Here is a 19,151-nt window from a genome sequence, read left to right on the forward strand (position 1 = left end):
AGTCTTTGGACAATATTGTGTTTGATGGGGCTCGAGCTCGGTTGTCTGGCATGATAGTTTCCCTCCCACGTCCTTTAAGTTACAGCTGTGCAATATCACATTCCAACCGTTTCACTTCCCGCAAAATACAGGCACACTGCAATTATAAAAGGCAAACTCAATGATTTTGGAGACTGAACTTGTAGTAGTTTAACCACTTTTGAGACTTTATTGTGAGACTGCTACACTTTGTGCTGTGGACCCAATGGCATAACCGCATGCCATTAGTCTCCTGTCTAACCCTCATTCCCAATCAATGAGTTAATGCAACATGGAAAATAGAATTTGGTCCAAGTGTTTGGGCACAGTGAAAAAACAAAGTGAATATTTGCTTTTCTTTCTGTGTGCAGATCATCCAGGACCGTGTGTTGGAGCACGGCTCCAGGAGCAGTCTGATGTGGAACAGTCACCCTGGGGGCTTGTTCGCTTTGCCGCAGTACTCTGGATACCTGGGAGACTTCCCATTCTATTACGCCACACTGGGTCAGTAACACACTCACACACACAAACATGGAAGCGAGCTTGAAACCCATTACATAACAGATATGGCACTTTTACTCACCGGTGCTACAATGAACTGATGCACAAAGGTTAGTCAGCGAAGTTTCTTTCAGCCTTTGTCATAATCTTTGTCCGTAGTTTCTGTAGGTTTTCACACAGCTTCTACTCAGCTGTGGTTTTGAACCTTGTCAGAATAGTAGAAATATGTCCTTTCTCCTGATCTGCTGACCTCTTCCAATGGTTGTACGTAGCAGCAAGTGGAGTAGACGAATAGGCCTGTGACTGATGTTTGCATTAGGCTTGCTGACACACCACCCCGTCCATCATTGTTTTTTGAGTCAGCAATGCTACTGCTGCCGCCACTGCAGTGAAGCCATTTCTTACCGCTACAGTTCAATAGCGCCGAGTTTCCCCCCACCACATATGTGACCTGTGAGCTGCCCCATTCCTCATTTCTTCACTTAATCATCATCAAGTGCTGCACAGCCACCACAAACACCCTCACTCAGACGTGCAGACAGTGGCGGTACACACACTGATGATAGAGCCCCCGGGGTGTGCAGCGGATGTTAAAATGGATGGACACAGTGACGAGTGTGGATCACAATGCCGGCCAGTGTATTTGTTTGTAAAAGAGGAAGCGATTAAACATGGATGGGTTTTAGGAGACAAGGTGGCTTGTCACTGATGGGTAAATGAGTAAAAATCAAAGGCGTAGAATTTGTCTCTCAGCGACAATTCCTCTTCTTCTCCAAGAGCCATAAATAAAACACACCCTCTCTCATCATGCATATTCACACTCAGACTCACACTGCTAGAGCAGATTTTTTATTGCTTTAGCAAGAGGAACATTAGATTGAAAAGCTTTCTTTTCAATAACAGCATTCTGATTCTGATTCCAATTAACATTTTTTGGCCACTTTACCGGGTAAAACCTAATGCGATCCAAACCACTAACTACCTTAAATACAGTGCTCGAATTTGCTCCTTTGACTGTTGAGTTTTGATTTATTATTGAGGTTGTATTTTGCAGTGGTGTTGAACTGACCTGCATCATATTGAGATTTGTGTTTCGAGTACTTTCCAACCACATTTACAGACATGAGTAAAGCCCAATAGAAAGAGCCCCCACTGCAGTGTAGTCCAGTAAAGCCCCACTAACTACGACCTCAATGATAATTATAGTTTAGTTCAACAGTATAAATTAATTCCACGGCTTGGTTTTAAAGGCTTTCCGCTAGGATCTCTAGCAGGGCTGCGTTGTAATAAAGCACATTTTCACCTTAACTCACAAGTCTCGTCATAGAGACTTCTGTTTGATGTTAGGCACTTCTAGCTCTGATGAAATCCTTTTCTTAATGTTATCAGACACTTGTAAAAGTCTGAGCATGTCGGTGTCAAAATGCAGTTTCGACATGGGTCAAAGTGAAAGAGCTTGTCTCAATAAACAGAGTGCGGCTGTCTTATGGTTGTCAGTTGTAGCTTTCTTGCTTAATATTGACCTGATTTCATGAATTCTTACTCTTACTCTTACTCTTACTCTTACCTATAAAATATGAATGGACGCTTCTTGTAAATGTTTCTATTAAAGATAACATTAGCGGGAAAACTATTAACCACAAATTCAAGCATAAAATAAGATACATTAAACTTGATTGGGGAACATAATAAGACATTGTTATTAGAATCTTAATCCCTGCAGTATACTACTTAGTAACACTTGCTGCAGGTCAATATAAGATATTATTTATAATACAGAGCAGAACACTGCACACACACACACTGATGTTGGGATGACAGTGTATTGACAGACCTTGATTTCTACGCAGGGAAATGTTAATGTTGATTACATGTTAAACAATAAAGAGCCTTGTCTTAAATCTTTGCTCTTAACCTGGTTATTAAGAACCATTTAAGGGTTATAAGATGACTCTGAGGACAGCAAAGTGTCCTTTTCTTGTTTGTACTTGAATTAGCTTTTTCAGTTTTCAGTGAAATATTTTTAATTTTTTTACCCTTTTTGTTTCCCAAGCTTCATTCATGCAATTCAAAACCACACTTTTGAGTACTCTTTCGCTGGATAAACTTTGTAGCTTGTAAAGCTGTGCTGCAAGTAAATGCCACTTCATTTACCATTCATGCATTCTTACATAACACAATTATTGTATCAGTCGGTTGAAAACCATTTTAAAATGCATCTAACATGTTAGTCCAGTCAAAATGGTATGAAACGGAAGCTCTCAAAGTCTTACGAACCAACCGGATGATATAGTCGAGGACTAAATCACTCCTGCTTATATACACTCAACTATATTTTAATGGGCCTAGGCACTCGTGCTACATGCTCCAACGTTCCTTCTTTAGGGATCTTTTTGTAAAAAAGTAAAGGGTTAGCTGCTCTCATTCACATATTTTTCTGTTCTCTTTTTCTCACACGGCTAAATGTGTCAGAAAATGTGACTGAAAATTAAGACTACATGTCAACTTACAGTCACTTTTCCGGACTGTCGCTCTGCTCTAATAGAATCCAAATTTGATAACTCCAGCATCATCGGACAAAATGAACGTTCAAGTGGCTTAAACTTATTTGCAATGATTTTAGCTGCTCGTACATGTATGATGATGTCCCACAGAGACAGTTAGAAGCAGCAGAATGACTTCTATCATTTTCTCGCACAGTCCACAGTGGGTTTTATTCAGGGTGTCATGAAAGATTGTGTATGAATTTGTTATAAATGTACATCCGTGGAACTGAATAAGTCTGCAGACTCTATACTTTCTCATTACATATCAGAAAGATACGGTAGTTTACCAAGTTTGAAAACTGCATATATTCCTCTGCATAGAAATTGCTCAGTGGCAGAAAGGAGAGTTGTCTTGTGCTATCTCCTCCCTGCCATGCTTTGCTGGTTTGGGTTAGATTAGATTTAAATTAGGAAACGTTGGACGTCCTCTATGATCCGTCTTGCTCAATATCTTATTTCCTACTCATTTTCAGCTTCGATTACTCTATTCCAACATAAAGTCAGACTGAATTTAAAGTCACATCAGCAGTTGGTGGTCTGTTTATTGGGTTGCAGATACAGCTGAGGAGTTCTCAAAATGAAATATTCAGTGATCATGTGATTCAGCATTTTCAAAACACATTAGCATTGTTGAATATTTTAAGACTGTTTTGAGAAATGTTCATCCCTGACAACTCTATCATCTGTATCTGTAACTGCTGACAGTCTCATTTCAAGTACCATCTTCCACTGAAAATAGATATGAAGTGTTTGCAAATGAGAACCCTCAGTTCTCGCTCAGCCAATTTTCTTCAAAGAGCCTGCAATTACACTGATGGCTGACAGTCACTTCTCTGTGTTGGAGGTCTTGTTGTTGTTTGAATTTGCTCAGATGTATTCATGAGTGTTTTTATGTGTTTCAGGTATTAAACCATACCCCAAGTTCACAGCAGTCATCCATGCTGTCTCTCCTCTGGTGTCCCAGTCCCAACCCATACTAAAGCTCCTAGCAGCTGTGGCCAAGTCCCCGTACTGTGCACAGGTAAAGGATTGATGTGTCTGCATGTGTTTGTCTTCACTCAACATATCACAAATCCTCCACTGTTCTCCACCTTGTGTCTCCTGAAATTGCTCCACATTATGAGGCTCACATGGATTTTTTGCAATTGTGTTTCCCAACCAGAGCTCATATTCTTTCTGTGTGTGTTTGTTGGTTAACTGCAGAGGATTGAATTAGAGCGGCAGTTTGTAGCTGTGTTACATCTGTCTCTATGGCAGCCAAACTCCCTTCAGCACAGCTAGAGATGGCATGTATTGATTCCCCTGCTTGCTCCTTACCAAAGCGGGAAATGAAATGGAATTTGCTCCCTGATGGCTGGTTTGTGTGTGTTTTTGTTGTGTAGCCACCAGTAGATGAGACGGCAAGTTTGTATTTTGTGTGGCAGGGGGGTGCAATGCATGAACAATGCAAGGTGGTATAGGAGGGTGAGCTATGTTAATAGCTTATTTTTACTTGACATCTTTCAAACTCCCAAGTTCTAGTTAACTGTAATACAGTCATATATACTGCAGTTTATGCAAATATATGTATTATATATATATTTTTTTTTTTTATTGATTTTAAAAAAGTACTGCAAATCTCATAAAGTGACATTATTTAATGGTGGTTTTCACTAAATGGTTCATCTTAAACAAATAGAAAGGAAATGCAAAGCCTAATGCAGACATTAGACAGAGGTTTTGACTGAAAACATAATTAATAATGTTGTTTTTGAAGACAGCAAGACACTGCTCACCCTTCTGCACTGTCGTATGTGTTGACTCTGCAGTTGCTTCTGTTAATGATGTGTTTCAGGAACAAGGCAGTGAGTTAGTAAAGAAGAGTTCATTTCTAAAAATAATTGTTTTTTATTTACTTTGCAATGCAACAAAACCATATAAATCAAGAATTTAATAACTGTGAATAAGAAAAGGTTGACAAAACAAACACTTTTTAGTTGAGAACTACAAACTTGGGTGTACTTTCTAACACAGCAATCTAAAGGATTAATAAATGTTACTTTGTTTCCAGTAACAGCAACTCTTTAACTGAATTTCCTGCTGAACATGAAAATTATAGTGTATGATTTATATATCTATAATAAATGAGCAGCCAGAAATGGGAATTCAATTAATTACTATACTTATTAGAAATAATGACCAGTGCTGATGTAAGGTCTGTAGATCTTAGGAATAAAAAGGTGTTTTCACATCAAGATAAGTTTTCAGCCAGTTCCGCTGCAGCTTCTTTGCAGCTTTTTGTAGGCATTATGCACACATGCGCATACCCTCCAATTTGCTGTGCCCAATACTCTACATGGGGCTTTAACGGCACATGTGGTGGAAACCCAACAGGGTTGTGGTGATCTAATGTGCACGTTTATAATGCATTCTCCAAGTTGTAAAGAAGAGAGGAACTCTGAAACGCTGGTGGTTCCATAACAGAAAGCCATCTACATGGTTTCTATCTTGAAACGAACATGCACATTCAAGATATACTTATATCTATATAGTCTATCACAGTGTGTCACAGAGTGGGGCCAGTTGGGATATTCAACTCTTTCCAAAGCCAGGAAAAGAGCGAAAAAATACTTTTGAACTAGAAAACTTGAAATGTGAAAAAAACTTATTCTAACCTAAACATCCAATCCCCCAATCTACCGAAACCACAAGAATCGATCCCATATCCTACCCAAACCACAAGAATTGATCCCATAACCTACCCAAACCATAAGAATCGATCCCATAATCTACCCAAACCATAAGAATCGATCCCATAATCTACCCAAACCGCAAGAATCGATCCCATAACCTACCCAAACCACAAGAATCGATATCATAACCTACCCAAACCACAAGAATCGATCCCATAATATACCCAAACCACAAGAATCAATCCCATAATCTACCCAAACCACAAGAATCGATCCCATAACCTACCCAAACCACAAGAATCGATCCCATAACCTACCCAAACCACAAGAATCGATCCCATAACCTACCCAAAGCACAAGAATCGATCCCATAACCTACCCAAACCACAAGAATCGATCCCATAACCTACCCAAACCACAAGAATCGATCCCATAATATACCCAAACCACAAGAATTGATCCCATAACCTACCCAAACCATAAGAATCGATCCCATAATCTACCCAAAACGCAAGAATCGATTCCATAACCTACCCAAACCACAAGAATCGATCCCATAACCTACCCAAACCACAAGAATCGATCCCATAATCTACCCAAACCGCAAGAATCAATCCCATAATCTACCCAAACCACAAGAATCGATCCCATAACCTACCCAAACCACAAGAATCGATCCCATAACCTACCCAAAGCACAAGAATCGATCCCATAACCTACCCAAAGCACAAGAATCGATCCCATAACCTACCCAAACCACAAGAATCGATCCCATAACCTACCCAAACCACAAGAATCGATCCCATAATCTACCCAAACCACAAGAATCGATCCCATAACCTACCCTAACCCTTAGAAAACAATCCCCCAAGCTACCATAACCACAATTATCTATACCCCAAACTATCAAGACTATAACAAATAAATTCCCTAATCTTCCCAATCACTGAGAATTAATCCCCAAATCTCCACTAACTCCATCATGCAATCCCCCTCTAGCATGCAATCCTCAAACATCTTTTAACCTTATAAACCAATTCCCCGATATGATGATGTAACTGAAAGGTCCAGAACAAGCTAATATGCAAGCCTTTAACTTTTTTTACCTGTCAATGTATGAGCCACCGTGGATGACTGCGTGACAGTGACATCCGATTAAACTTGATGTCAAAATCTCTCTTAAGGAAAAAGAGTGCATCTAAAAATATGATTTCATTTCATCACTCTCTGATCAAAAGTAATCAATTTCAACTGTCAGCACATGACAATCTCTGCTTCAAACACATTTCAGTTAGTCCAATAAAAGCATTCAGCTTTCATGTTCAGCAGTTCCTCGAAGTGGTACGGATCAGCGCATCCTGTTACCGTCACACTTTATGCAACTCATTCTCTCATACCAGCAGGTTGATTGAGTAAACTCTTCCCTGCTATTATTTTTTCTGGAGTTGCTTTCGTGTTTGTGTTCTTTAGGCTGTGCACACAGAGCAGAGAGCCAGGCGCACAGCCGGGATGTTTTCCTCTACTCGTAGTGCACAGTGAAGGAGAGAGATTGAAGGGTGGGTGCTACTGTGCTACGAACGGATGAGGAAAGGGTATAAATAAATGAATGGAGAGAAGAGATTGAAAGAATACTGAGAGTGGAGGAGGCTAAATTGGATGCAAGAAAGCTTTTGAAGCACATTCTGACTCAGTGGACCTCCTGCTGTGTGTTTTCTCATGTGTGAATTTGTGAACGCACATTTTGATGGAAGTGTTTCTTCCTCCTTCCTTTCTGTGCTGGAGATACACAACAATTTCTTCACTCTCTTCCGGTCAGATATCCTCTCACACATGCAGGTTTATACACACAGTGCCACCATCAGCACCCTGAGAGGATGGAGAGCCGACAGAGACACCATCTGTCTTTCTAATCAAACAGCAGTGGACGCCCTTAAGAGTGGATTAGCACTCCAGTGTGTGTGCTATGTGTGTGCGCGTGTGTTTACCTGTTGTTATCTCACAATGGCAGACATTTTCCCAGCCACATTTAGCCTCACAATGGCTATATTTTAAATCTATATTTGCTGAAAATGGTGAGATAATTCTGCAAATTCATCAAACAGCTGTACATAATCTTTTACGTTTGCCAGTGATATATTTGCATACTAATACATGGCTGCTGTAGTCTAATAGGAACACCTTAACACAGGCCAGGGTAACTCATCCAAATGTCTCCCAGCACATTATTTGGCAGGTCTAGTCAGGGAGCAGAGTCCCCGAGGGGAGCCGCTACGTGTGACGTAGTTAATGTCAGAGTAATGTGAAGCTTTATTGATCGCTGGAGGGAAATTCTTGTGGTTCGCCTCCATCAGGGACGCCTGAGCACAGCGTCGACCACAGCTCTGCACGGTGGAACCAGGATGGATTAATTTACTGACTCGCTCAAGGACATTTCAGCAGGACAGATGTTAGCTGACACACAGCAGCAGAACACTACAGGAATAGATGCTGATGATGTGTCACTAACAGTTTACTTCCATGAAAAGGGGATTAGGGGGGAGTGGATTTTCACTCCTATCTAAACTAATTCCTGCACCCATGCTTGTGTGCCACAGTAGTAGTTGGTAGGCAATGCTAAGAAGTGGATTGTTTTTTTAATTTTTTGGCTGAATCGTACTGCCAGTGCCAAAATAAACTGGTCAGCCAGTTGCTTCAGAATAGAGAAAAAAAGCATAAAAAAGAAAGACGTAATGACCAGCATTGGATTGGAATTTTTTTTAATCCTCTTCATATTAAAGGGCAGACTTATTATGTATAAGTGTATTATGCGTTTGCATTTTAACATGGCTGCAATCTTGGCCGGGTCACTGGAAAAGAGATTTTATATCTTGAGAGATTTACTTGGTATAATAAAGTAAATAGACAAATAAATATGACCCAACCCCTACTGCTGACTTTTGTTCTGGGAATTAAAACTTTACGCTTTGTTTCCAGTCTATATCTTTATGTTTCCACTTTGTAAAATATTGTGAAATCTTTAGTAAACTCCTCGAAAATGTCTTAAATGTTACAACCTGTGTTTCTGGCAAAAACGTTCCCACCCAACCAGACTTTAGACCTAGATATAGAGACATACAATGATCCTGAGAGCTCAGCACAGGAAAACAAGACAAAACACAAGAAACCGAAGAAAAGATTTACACCAAGTTCACAATAAATACATAAACACAAAGAAAAAATTATAAAGAAGTATATGATCACACTTGAATTTCTGTAACTTAACGTAACCCAGAAACTAATGAAACACTTCTTGGTGCCGCTGAAAGTGTCACTGAGTACAAATGCAGACCAAGCTAACAAATTTCAGTTCCAACAATGTTGGGATGCAACTTGAGTTGCATCGAAGGCGGAAATAATCTTCCTTGTGAACCGCTCAACAGCCAACAATTCTGGGAACCAATATTTGTTAGCTGGGAATGGCAAAACAAAATGAAAATAAAATGAAGCAATAATGTTGCATTTATAATGTATGATGTTAATAATAAGTAAAACCAGCTGAAACACAAACCAACAGCAAAGTGACATGAAACAACCATAAAGGAACAAAAATTATAGCAGAGACATAAAAGATTCTGCTTAAAGCAAAACAACTGCAAATGCTGACAAAACTACTGCAATTATACATGAAAAGACAAAAAAAAAATCAACCATAGACAACCATGACACGTTAGGAGGGGCGGAATGAAGTTGGAGCACAAAACTACCGTAAAGAGTGACATGACTTCAAAGAAGTTCCAAACAAACAAAAAAATTATCTCAAAAATTTGTCATAAAGTGACACAAAATTACCTGAAAGAGAATTAACACAGCCGCACAGACTGAACCAAAACTCCATAAATCAAGTCTTATTTTCATGCAGGAAGATGGGGTCGTTAATATCTAGCATGTGTCATAGCTGCAGATGTTAGCCCAAAATGCTATCAGTTGTAGCTTAGAGCAGTAGAACGCCTTTAGATTAATTTTTCAGACATTTTCTGTTATTCTTGATCTTGAAATTACCCTCCACACTCTGTTGAAAGTGGCGTGCCGTCAACGTCACCGTGGGGAGAAATCCAAAGCCAGACAGGAGCGCAATGTCGAGGAAGAGAGACTCAGCAAATTTGTGTCGCTCCATTGTTTCACATCAGAAGACTGAGCAGAGATAAAGGACAGTGTGTGTGTGTAAATGTGTGCGTAAGGTCAGGCAGGAACATTTTGCATGTGTGTGTGTGTTTCTCATTAAATATTAATGAGATCAGCTGTTGTAGTGCAATGAATTGGCTGACCTGCAGGTCGCTGAGCTGCAGTGTGAGTCATATAAAACATAACATGACCGCAGCTGGGAACATGACCTCTTCATCTGAAACATTAACTGATTAGAGATGGGCATCATATGGGCTGGAAAATGTGGTCAGCGTTGTCCTCGGACGAAGGGAAACCTGACAATGTGATGAGATTGGTTCTGGTCTGAAATGTAAAGCCACTGTGTGGTCATAATTGGAAATATTTTATCGCCTCGGTTGCCTCTCTGGGTCCTTAACATTGGATCAGCTTGTAATAAGATGACATTTACTGGCCACAAGGCACGTAAATGTCGAATGAGCAGTGTATTGATGCGGCAACAAAGCGAGAGGAGAAAGCTTTTAGACATAAATGATTGAATGAGGTAAAATGCAAAGGTGAAAACATGTTTGTTTTATTCTGTCTGCAGATTATCGTCCTGTGGAACTGTGACAAACCTCTCCCTGCAAAACACCGCTGGCCCGCCACCTCAGTGCCCATCATCGTCATTGAAGGAGAGAATAAGGTGAGCCTGAACACACACACACACACACCTCAAAGGTGCGATGGCTATCATTTCTAATTTGATTACTCATGATATTCTCAAATGGTAAAACTACTGTATCTAGAAACGTTTTTATTCAGTCGGAGAGTTTCTGGGAGTTAATGACTTTCGATTTGTGTCGCACTGATTCCATTAAAGGACAGTTTGTGTGGTTTTAATTAAACCTCAGTAATGAGAATTTTACACACTGGTAAAAGGAATGACTGAAAGGCTAATGCGTGTAATGTGTTGGAAAGATAGGATGGTAATAATGTGCAGAGGCATTTATTTGTTTTTGATGTTTTTACTCGGTTTCTTGACTTTAATTGTAACCGGATATCTAATTCATGAAAGAAAGCCACTAAATCTATGTGGAGGAGCAGTTGAGCCTTGACGTATAGTGTAGATATGCATCATGAATGTACTTTATTTTCACTCACTTCTAGTTCGACTTTTTTAATCTGTTAAATCCTGTTGCGTAATTATTTTTAAATGTATACTTTTTAACTTAATCCAAGTGTTCATTAATTCTTTATGAGGTAAAACAGTGACATGGAAATAGCCACCAATGGCAGTAGAAATTTGATTTGCAACTTCTGACGTCATTTTGATCTAACCAGCTGACCAGAGAAAAGATTATCCACAAACTTGTTTCGTATGAACTTTTCCAAAAAAAATTTTAGTCTTGGTCTGGATTCAACTGAATAATGGTTCAGTTCTGAGGACAATACAGACTTTAAACTACAACTAACTGCAGTAAATTACAGCAAGTAGGTTTATTTAATTTTCTGAAACAAACTCCAACTTGCCTTCACGTTCTCTTCTGAAACGGAGTTGCCCACAGACAGGTTTCACGTGCTTTTAGTTGCAATAGCGCAATATTTTATAGGATAAGGTTCTTCATTTGCCACAATGATGTTATCACAGTTTATTCATTCATTTAAATGGTGCCAGACTGTCTAAACCGATCAGAAACTATTTCAGGAAACTGTAGATGTAGACGGTGACAGCGGGATGTAGGTACGCCATGTGAGGTTGTTTGGTGTGTCTCAATGAAATGCAGGTGAAAACAAATTGAACTGGATTCAAACCATAATTAACAAACCTCAGTTTGGACCATAGCACAGAGTTTAACGTGTGAAAAGATCCTTAATTTATTCAAAGAAACAGCTAATTACCTCTAAAAATAGTTCCTATGATAAGTTGGCCACATCAACCTGACAGTTTTGTTAAAACTGTCAACTTTTGATGAAATCTTCTTGCAAAATAATCTAATGCAAATATAATGAAATATAAATATATATTTTTGTTGTTGTTTCTTTTATTTTATTGAAACTACAGAGAAAAACAACCCAGAGCTAGCCTCAGTGGGACGACCTTATTAAGCTTTTATGTTGATGGGTTTGAAAGTGTTGCTGTGTTTATTTTACCCTCTGACCTCGAGTCGTGCAAGTCAAACCTCAGCCGTGGGCTCTCAGGATGACACTTTCATCCCAACACTCATCAGAGCTGTTTTCCTATTTACAAACTCACATTTGAAAGGTGGTCCTTTTTTTGGGGGAGGATTTATGTTTTCTGAGACATCATACTCATCCACCTCTTCCCTTCTCTGCTTGTTGGAACTTCACCTGCCAATCAGTGGAAGTGGTTTTACACATCAGTGTCACTCACCCGGCGGTGGGCCGGGTTTATGGTTTTCCTCTCCCAGTGGCTCTGAGTGGTTTCTCCCAAGCTGTCAATCACAACAGGAGGCCTCTGAGTGTAGCTGTGTGTCTGTGAGAAGCAGCAGAACAGCGTACTAGCGTTGCATGTGTTGGTATGTGTGTGTACGTGTGTGTGTTTGTGTGCCAGGCAGCCTGTGGTTTGTTGTGCTTGTGGTGTTTTCTGTGTTTACCGTGGCGAGCCAAGCTGTGTTCTTCCACCCCACAGAGGGAGAGGCTGGAAATGTTTTTCATCCTTCTTGCCGTTTACCTGCCGTTTTCATGTTTATCCCTTTTCACTTTCATCCTTTTCCTCACTCGCAGGTCCTCATTTTGCTTCTCCATATCTCCAAATCTCATTTTCTCTTCTTCTTTTCTTGATGTTGCCATCATCAAGGGCATTGCCCAGACTTTAGAAAGATTGAGGTCATGTTTCTGACTGGTATTCCGGTGAAAAAACACTACATTTCTTTGTCACTTGAAATGTATTCGTCTTCCTCACCTCAAATACCTTTGACTGGCTTGTGTTTCATAGTCTTTGAGAGAGTGGCAACAACATCCGTTTTAAAAGACCCACTTCTTTTAAAAAACAAATCGATACGGTCATAAACAAGGGTAATTTCCAGTTTTTCAACCAAGCTCTAACTCTAATAAATGTGTCGTGTCAAACCGCTTTAACTTTACACTTGTGTACCTCTGTTCTAGAGATTCAGGCGATTAGGCTTCAGCAAAAGAACACATATCATTGCAAGTAGCACAAGCCATCTGAGCTTTCCAAGCAGCTTTACATAAATCATGGCAAATACTGTATGAAAAAGTGTGTATATATATATATATAATCCCTATTCACAGCAACAACAAAGAGATATCATTAAAATTAAAAAGCAGATAAATAGAAAATGAGTGATGCAGCAATATTATATTTGGGCATTTATTTAGCAAAAACAATAAGAAAAGTCTGTACTTGAAGCATGTGCTTGTGAAGGTCTATCACGGCACAGACGATGCTCATGAGGCTGAGAAAGGTTACAAATCCACCTCTAGGGCCAGGGATCTACTTGCTTTTTAATCGCACGTTTCTGGAAGCATCGTGTTCTGTTGTGGGCGTAATTGTTCACATTTTAGCCAGAGTCTTTAGCCCATTACTGAGGATTCCACTTGGGGGCACACCAGATGATGCAGGCTGGAAAAACACACCCACCCTTTCCATTTCTCCAACATTCAAGGTTTCCAACGTTTTCAAAATGGTACTGATCTTACGTCAGCTTTTTTTTTTACTGGGATAAGATACATCGTGAACATGTGGGTATTTGAAGACTTTCTATACAAGATTCTGTCATTATTACAGCTGCTGACCCTGCATTCGGTCACATTTGGCCCTCCGCTGCTCCCAGAGGTCATCTGTATATTGCAGCTAGCGAACTCAAAGTGTTCATTTGCAAGGACATGCACAAACAATGCTCTAGACACATGTGTCTGTACAGTGTAAGGTCACCAAACCTCCCAGGAGAAAATTCTAAGCAATTAAAGGCCTCTCTGACATTGGCTGTTCATGTTCGTGAGTTGACCGTGAGAAAAACACAATAGCAGCGTGCACCGCATGGCTGCAGTAGAAGGCTACTACTCTTCAACTGACACTGCTGTCTCTAATTTGATGGGGACAAGTCAGAAGGCTGCGGGAAAATACTTTGTAGACAAAGAAGCTAATTCTACAGGACTGTTGGTGAAAGTGGATCATAAACGCATCATCCAAAAATACACAAGCCATTTTAACAAGGAACGGGTAAAGACAAATAAAGATGAGGTTTTGGAATAGCCGGCTCAAAGTTCTGACGTTAATCAGCGGTGACTCAGGAGGTAGAACAGTCGTCTGCCAGTTGGAAGGTCACAGTTTGACTCTGGCTTCCCCAATTCGCATCTCGGTGTCCTTATGCCAGACGTTGAGCGCCGCATTGACTCCAATCTGTTCATCGTTGGGTGACTTTGTGTACTATATAGGAAAAAGCCCAGCATAGGCTAATCAAACAAATGTATAAACTAAAAAGTGCTTTATGGATGCACTTGTAAAAGACTGAATGTGGCTTGTAGTGTAAAAGTCAATTGGGTGGCCAACAAGACAAAAAAAACAGTATACAAACAACCATTTTAACTAAGGCTAACTGTTTTATCCTTCCTGGCACCACATGGCAAAAGTGCTCCCTTACAGAAGCAGCCTCAGCTAGCTGGACAACAGTGGTCCCAGTAATAACTGCTTAGGAAGGCCCAAAAGAATACAACAAACAGCAGATACAAACCAGATGGGATCTGATGGGATCTGTGGGAAGCAAGCCCAAACCACAAAGACTCCCAATCCCACAAGGCCCAAAGAATCTATGCTTACATCCAGGTAGCAGACACCCAGGACACTCTCAGATGTTTTTTGTCTAAACCATGTGTGGTCAGAGCTCTTTTGGCAGGTTGAGGAGGACATACTCAGTGTTTGGCTGAAGGTCATAATGTTCTGGATAAAAATCACTGCATAATGTGATTTTCTTTTATAAATTAATAACCAAATATATAACCAATTCTAGGATATATGTTAGAGAAAAAAATAAGAATTTTCAGTAATAAATAAATGAACATTGCTTACATGTGTGAGCTTGGGAGTAAAGAGACAAACTGTAAGGAGTGTAATGAAAATTAGGAATGATTGATAAATACTGTAGATAGTAATGAATTAATCTTTTAATGGTGCTTTGTTCACCTCCTGTTTCTGTAAAGTAGAATGATTTTTGTTTTTTTTTAAGTAAAAAAAATCACAATGACCATTAGGTGTTACCTTCATTGCTTTGTATTTAATCTGCTGTTTCTTAGAGTGTCATTGTTTTCTCTGATTACCACAAGACATCACTGAATTGCAAGTTTTTTAAGATTAAGATTTCACACGGACATGGCAAAGCTCCAGAATGAAAAACGCTCTCCATAAAGGCACTTTTCTCTCTTGTTGCTAAAAAGTTTATTGTGAACTGTTGAAAAGGAGGAAAAGCTTGCAACAACTTTGTCCCTCCATCAGTCTCTCTGGCATGTTGACCTGAAAGCTGGTTTATGACTGTTGATTTAAGCCATGTGACGATCCCAGCAGCCCTTTATGTGGTTTAGACACACTGGTGGTCCTCCTGTCTCCTGTTTCTCCTCTGCTGGTGTCCTTTCCAGAGGAGAAGGACATAAAGTGCTAGAGGCAGTAAGAGCTGTAGGAGCTCACATTCCTGGAGAGCAGCAAGAAGCCCCAGGCTAATATGTCTCACTTCTAACATTACAAACCGTCTGGGGGCTGGAAACATCAGCCACTCATTCTTGCTTTGTCTCTTTTCCCTGTTTGTCTCGCTGTCACTTTCTCCTCTCCTGTCTCCCATCTTCTTCTCCTCTTCTTCGCTGGTATTCTTTCTGTCAAGTTTTGGAGGCAAACAAGCGGAGAACACGGAGCCAAAGATGGGACTGTTTTGTTTCTCTCTAAACTCACAGGATTTCATGGCAGTAATGATGACAGTGAAGTGAGAAGGAGGTTGCCGCTTCTTATCTTTCCGTTGAACTCTCATTTACTCTCTTTGTCTGTAAACACAACTGTCACTCACACACCTCTGCCTTTCCAGCATGTTAAGAATATGAGCAACACTATAAACTGTTGCCTCTGGAGTGTTTTAGGACAGATGAAAAGTGGATGGCTCTTGACCGGACCAGCTGTATATATCAGCCTTGCCAGACATTGTGAGGGCTCGACTGTGTGGTGAAGCAGGAGTAAGAAGTATGAGATGCTGATGCAAATTTAAACATAAGGAATCAATGTTGTTGCTTAGATTCTTCTTAAATATACAGAGAGCCAACTAACTTTCTTGCAGTTTAACTCATGACTATGATTTTTGCCCTTTTGGTTGAACCAAAATGTTGCTCAGAAAGGAAAGATTTGAATCCAATTGAATGAATTGTATCCAGGTACAGATATCAACATCTAACATAGGGACTGGGACAGAAGTTTGTGTTTACATGTATAGTCTGTAGGTGATGAATTAATAAAACGCTGATAATCCTCTGTCCTTTATACTGCTGCCATCCCATCTGTGTTTTTAGTCAAATTGATCAGAGACTGCATTGTAGCTGTAAGTGCCATTGTTTTTTGTTTTTTTTTTCTACTTCCTATTACTGTTTTAGCTCTTAATGGTGAAAATAAAGCCGGGGGTTTGACATAAGTGCCATCACAGACGTGAAAAAAACAAAAAGAAAATCTAATATTAAAATAAATCCTTCCTTTCCAAGTAACCAGAAGTAAACTGGTCAGTACTGTGAAATAAAAGCCACATCCAGCATGTGCTCTCAGAATCTGAACGTACTTGTGTTGATACTGATGATTAACCAATTATTAAAAAAAAAGAAAATAACCACCATTTGCTGTTTAGCTGTCCACATCTAAAGAAATGCTATTTTCCTGTAGTTTATTTCAACAATACATGACATTCAGAAGCTGTCTGATGAGAGCATCTGCATCTTAACACAAAGCAAACACAATCAATTGGGAGACTTTTAGCAGCTCAAAAAGTTCTTTAACTCTGGTTATATGCTTCTCTTAGGACAGACAATAATTTATCTGTATGGGTTGCTGTAGTAACAACTCATAGATGAGAAACGATATAATTAGAGCTACAAGGTTCCTTTTATCTCCGCCTGTACAGAAGCCTCTTTCTAGACTTTTGTCCTCTATTTTGTCCTCAACAATCCTCTGCTAGTAGCAGCTTTGAAGCAGCGTTGACTCTGCTGAGCACTGCTGTTGCTCTGGATTTGACATTGTGACTTGTGGCCAGTACGTTTAAGCATAGGCATAGCTGTGAAAATGCAATCTTCCAACCACCTCGAAATCTGGTTTGGAACCGATAAGACATTTTTTTATTTTGTGTGTTTGTTTTTGATGTCCACGGTTCGTAAAATAAAAGTGGATACAGTGGATATGCCAAAAAACACTGTAAACATGACTGGTTTATGGAAAAAATGGCCATCAATCTTCTGTATTTTTACATAACATAGCAGCTGTTGTCTGATGTTGTTTGAGTTATGCTCCTTATTTAACTGGTTGTCGCAGCCCTCTGCATTTGAAGCCCTCTTTTTATATCATACTGACTAAAATCTTTAAGGCTTGGACTGTTTGTCATTTTAAAAAAAAAAGCAAGTAAAAGACATCAATCTGGCTGTTTGAGTACTTTTTTAAACTCTTTGCACTCTGTGGTACATTGATAATAAAAGTAATCTTGAGTTGCAGCACTACAGAGGATATCAGGCCCCATGCTGTGTGACAATAAAGCCACGTGTTCTTGTTTTTCTTGGGTTTGTTGCTGTCATGCCCATGATTAACTGAAGCGCAGCAGGTAGATGACTGCGAGCTTTAATAGAGAAAGGAGGTCAGCACTGGCCATGCTTGGATGTAAATGTAATAGCTTTTCAGTGCAGGTGGTTTTTTGCAAGAATACATTTAGTTTGAAGAGGCCTGACCTTAAGAGCTCTGTTGAATAACTAAATAACAGGCTTTTCCAGGCTCCTAGTCTGAGCATTTACATGTATCAACTGTTTATGTGGAAGTGTGTGAAGCAACACCCATTTGAGCCATGCATTTGTGAGCTGTTTGTGTGGGAGGTTGCGCACATCCATTTTACAATATGCACACACTCATAGTTAAACAAGAACGAGTCAGACTTCCCATCTAAATATCCTCAAGATGTTGATCTTTCCATCCACTCACCAGGCCCCAGACACCACCATCTCTGCTTCCAGTAAACATTCAAGGCCAGCTGTGTATTATACACTTTGGCTTCATCTACCATAAAACTTGGATATTCTGTTTTCAAAAGAAAAGTAGATTTGAACCACATGTATAACACATGACTCACACAATGCCTCTGGACCTGTGTATGTGTTTTCATTGATTTTAAAAGAGAAAGACGACCCTGCAGCAGTAATGGAAACTTGTATCAGCGCTCTGTCACAGCTGAAAACAACAGGGCACCCCTGCAGTAAAGCGTAGGATATTGGCTTTTCTCTTCTCCTCTATGCACTGCTATTTGTTGTTGTCATGGCGAGTTGTCTCAACTGAATCCCATGAATACGTGAGTAACCATTAAAAATGCATAGAGCAGATATTGGAGGCTAAAAGAGTATTGTTTTTCAAAATTGGTCAAGGTGGATCTACATTCAACAGTGGATCCACTTTCCAACGAAAGGTCTCTGTGTGGGTGTACTTATTTACAACAAAACTTGAGGAAGAGAATAAAGATAACTCTTTGTCATATTTGCTGAAAGTGTCACCATGCTCAGACAGTAATAAATGAGGCAATATGTGGAGGGGGGGGGGGGGGCTTCTCTTGCTCCTCAATGTGCTTCTTGCATTTGTTACAATTTTCTGTCCATGTTCAGCTTTAAGGCATCTGTAATCAGTACTTTTAGATGAATAAATGTTCACATCTAGTTGTGTGTGAAAGGGTTCACTCAAAGTATTGTGAATTTTCATTTAACTGTGCAATTTTTAGCGCATGGCTTCTTCCAGCTCAGTATTTGCTGGGGGGGGGGGGGGGGGGGGGTGTTTGAACACCAACTGTGTGACAAACAAAGTTAGCAGTTAGCTGCTGAGTAATCAGAGCATGTCGCAGTTTAAAAGTATTTCTGTCCGGACTTGCAAAGCTATCCAACAGACATTTGCTGACTTCAGCTCAGTTAATGGTGCTTTTGTTAGATCACAGCAGACCCTGCAGAAACTCCACATGAATGACCTAAGCCATTGTTAGCTGAGATACCTGTGTAATAGTGTGTCTGCATCAGACTGCGGTTATTCTCCTGCAGTCATAGTTGGTGGCAG

The 19,151-nt window shown here is 39.9% G+C and overlaps 2 protein-coding genes across 2 annotated transcripts in view; one reads left to right on the forward strand and one right to left on the reverse strand.

Moving 5' to 3' along the window:
- Positions 1-19,151, forward strand: part of ext1b (exostosin glycosyltransferase 1b) — a 120,659-nt gene that overhangs the window by 91,719 nt on the left and 9,789 nt on the right. Inside the window, exons 5-7 of the mRNA XM_072370057.1 lie at positions 390-522; positions 3,968-4,086; positions 10,467-10,562. Coding sequence (XP_072226158.1) covers positions 390-522; positions 3,968-4,086; positions 10,467-10,562 — 348 coding nt within the window. The remainder of the gene's footprint in view (positions 1-389; positions 523-3,967; positions 4,087-10,466; positions 10,563-19,151) is intronic.
- The window catches only part of slc44a4 (solute carrier family 44 member 4), a 132,637-nt gene continuing 123,130 nt past the window's right edge, over positions 9,645-19,151 (reverse strand). Inside the window, exon 23 of the mRNA XM_072370058.1 lies at positions 9,645-9,655. The gene's annotated coding sequence lies outside the window, so the exon portion shown is untranslated. The remainder of the gene's footprint in view (positions 9,656-19,151) is intronic.

Source organism: Leuresthes tenuis, unplaced genomic scaffold, assembly GCF_036924035.1.
Source record: "Leuresthes tenuis unplaced genomic scaffold, fLeuTen1.0.hap1 SCAF_18, whole genome shotgun sequence".
Lineage (NCBI taxonomy): Eukaryota > Metazoa > Chordata > Actinopteri > Atheriniformes > Atherinopsidae > Leuresthes > Leuresthes tenuis.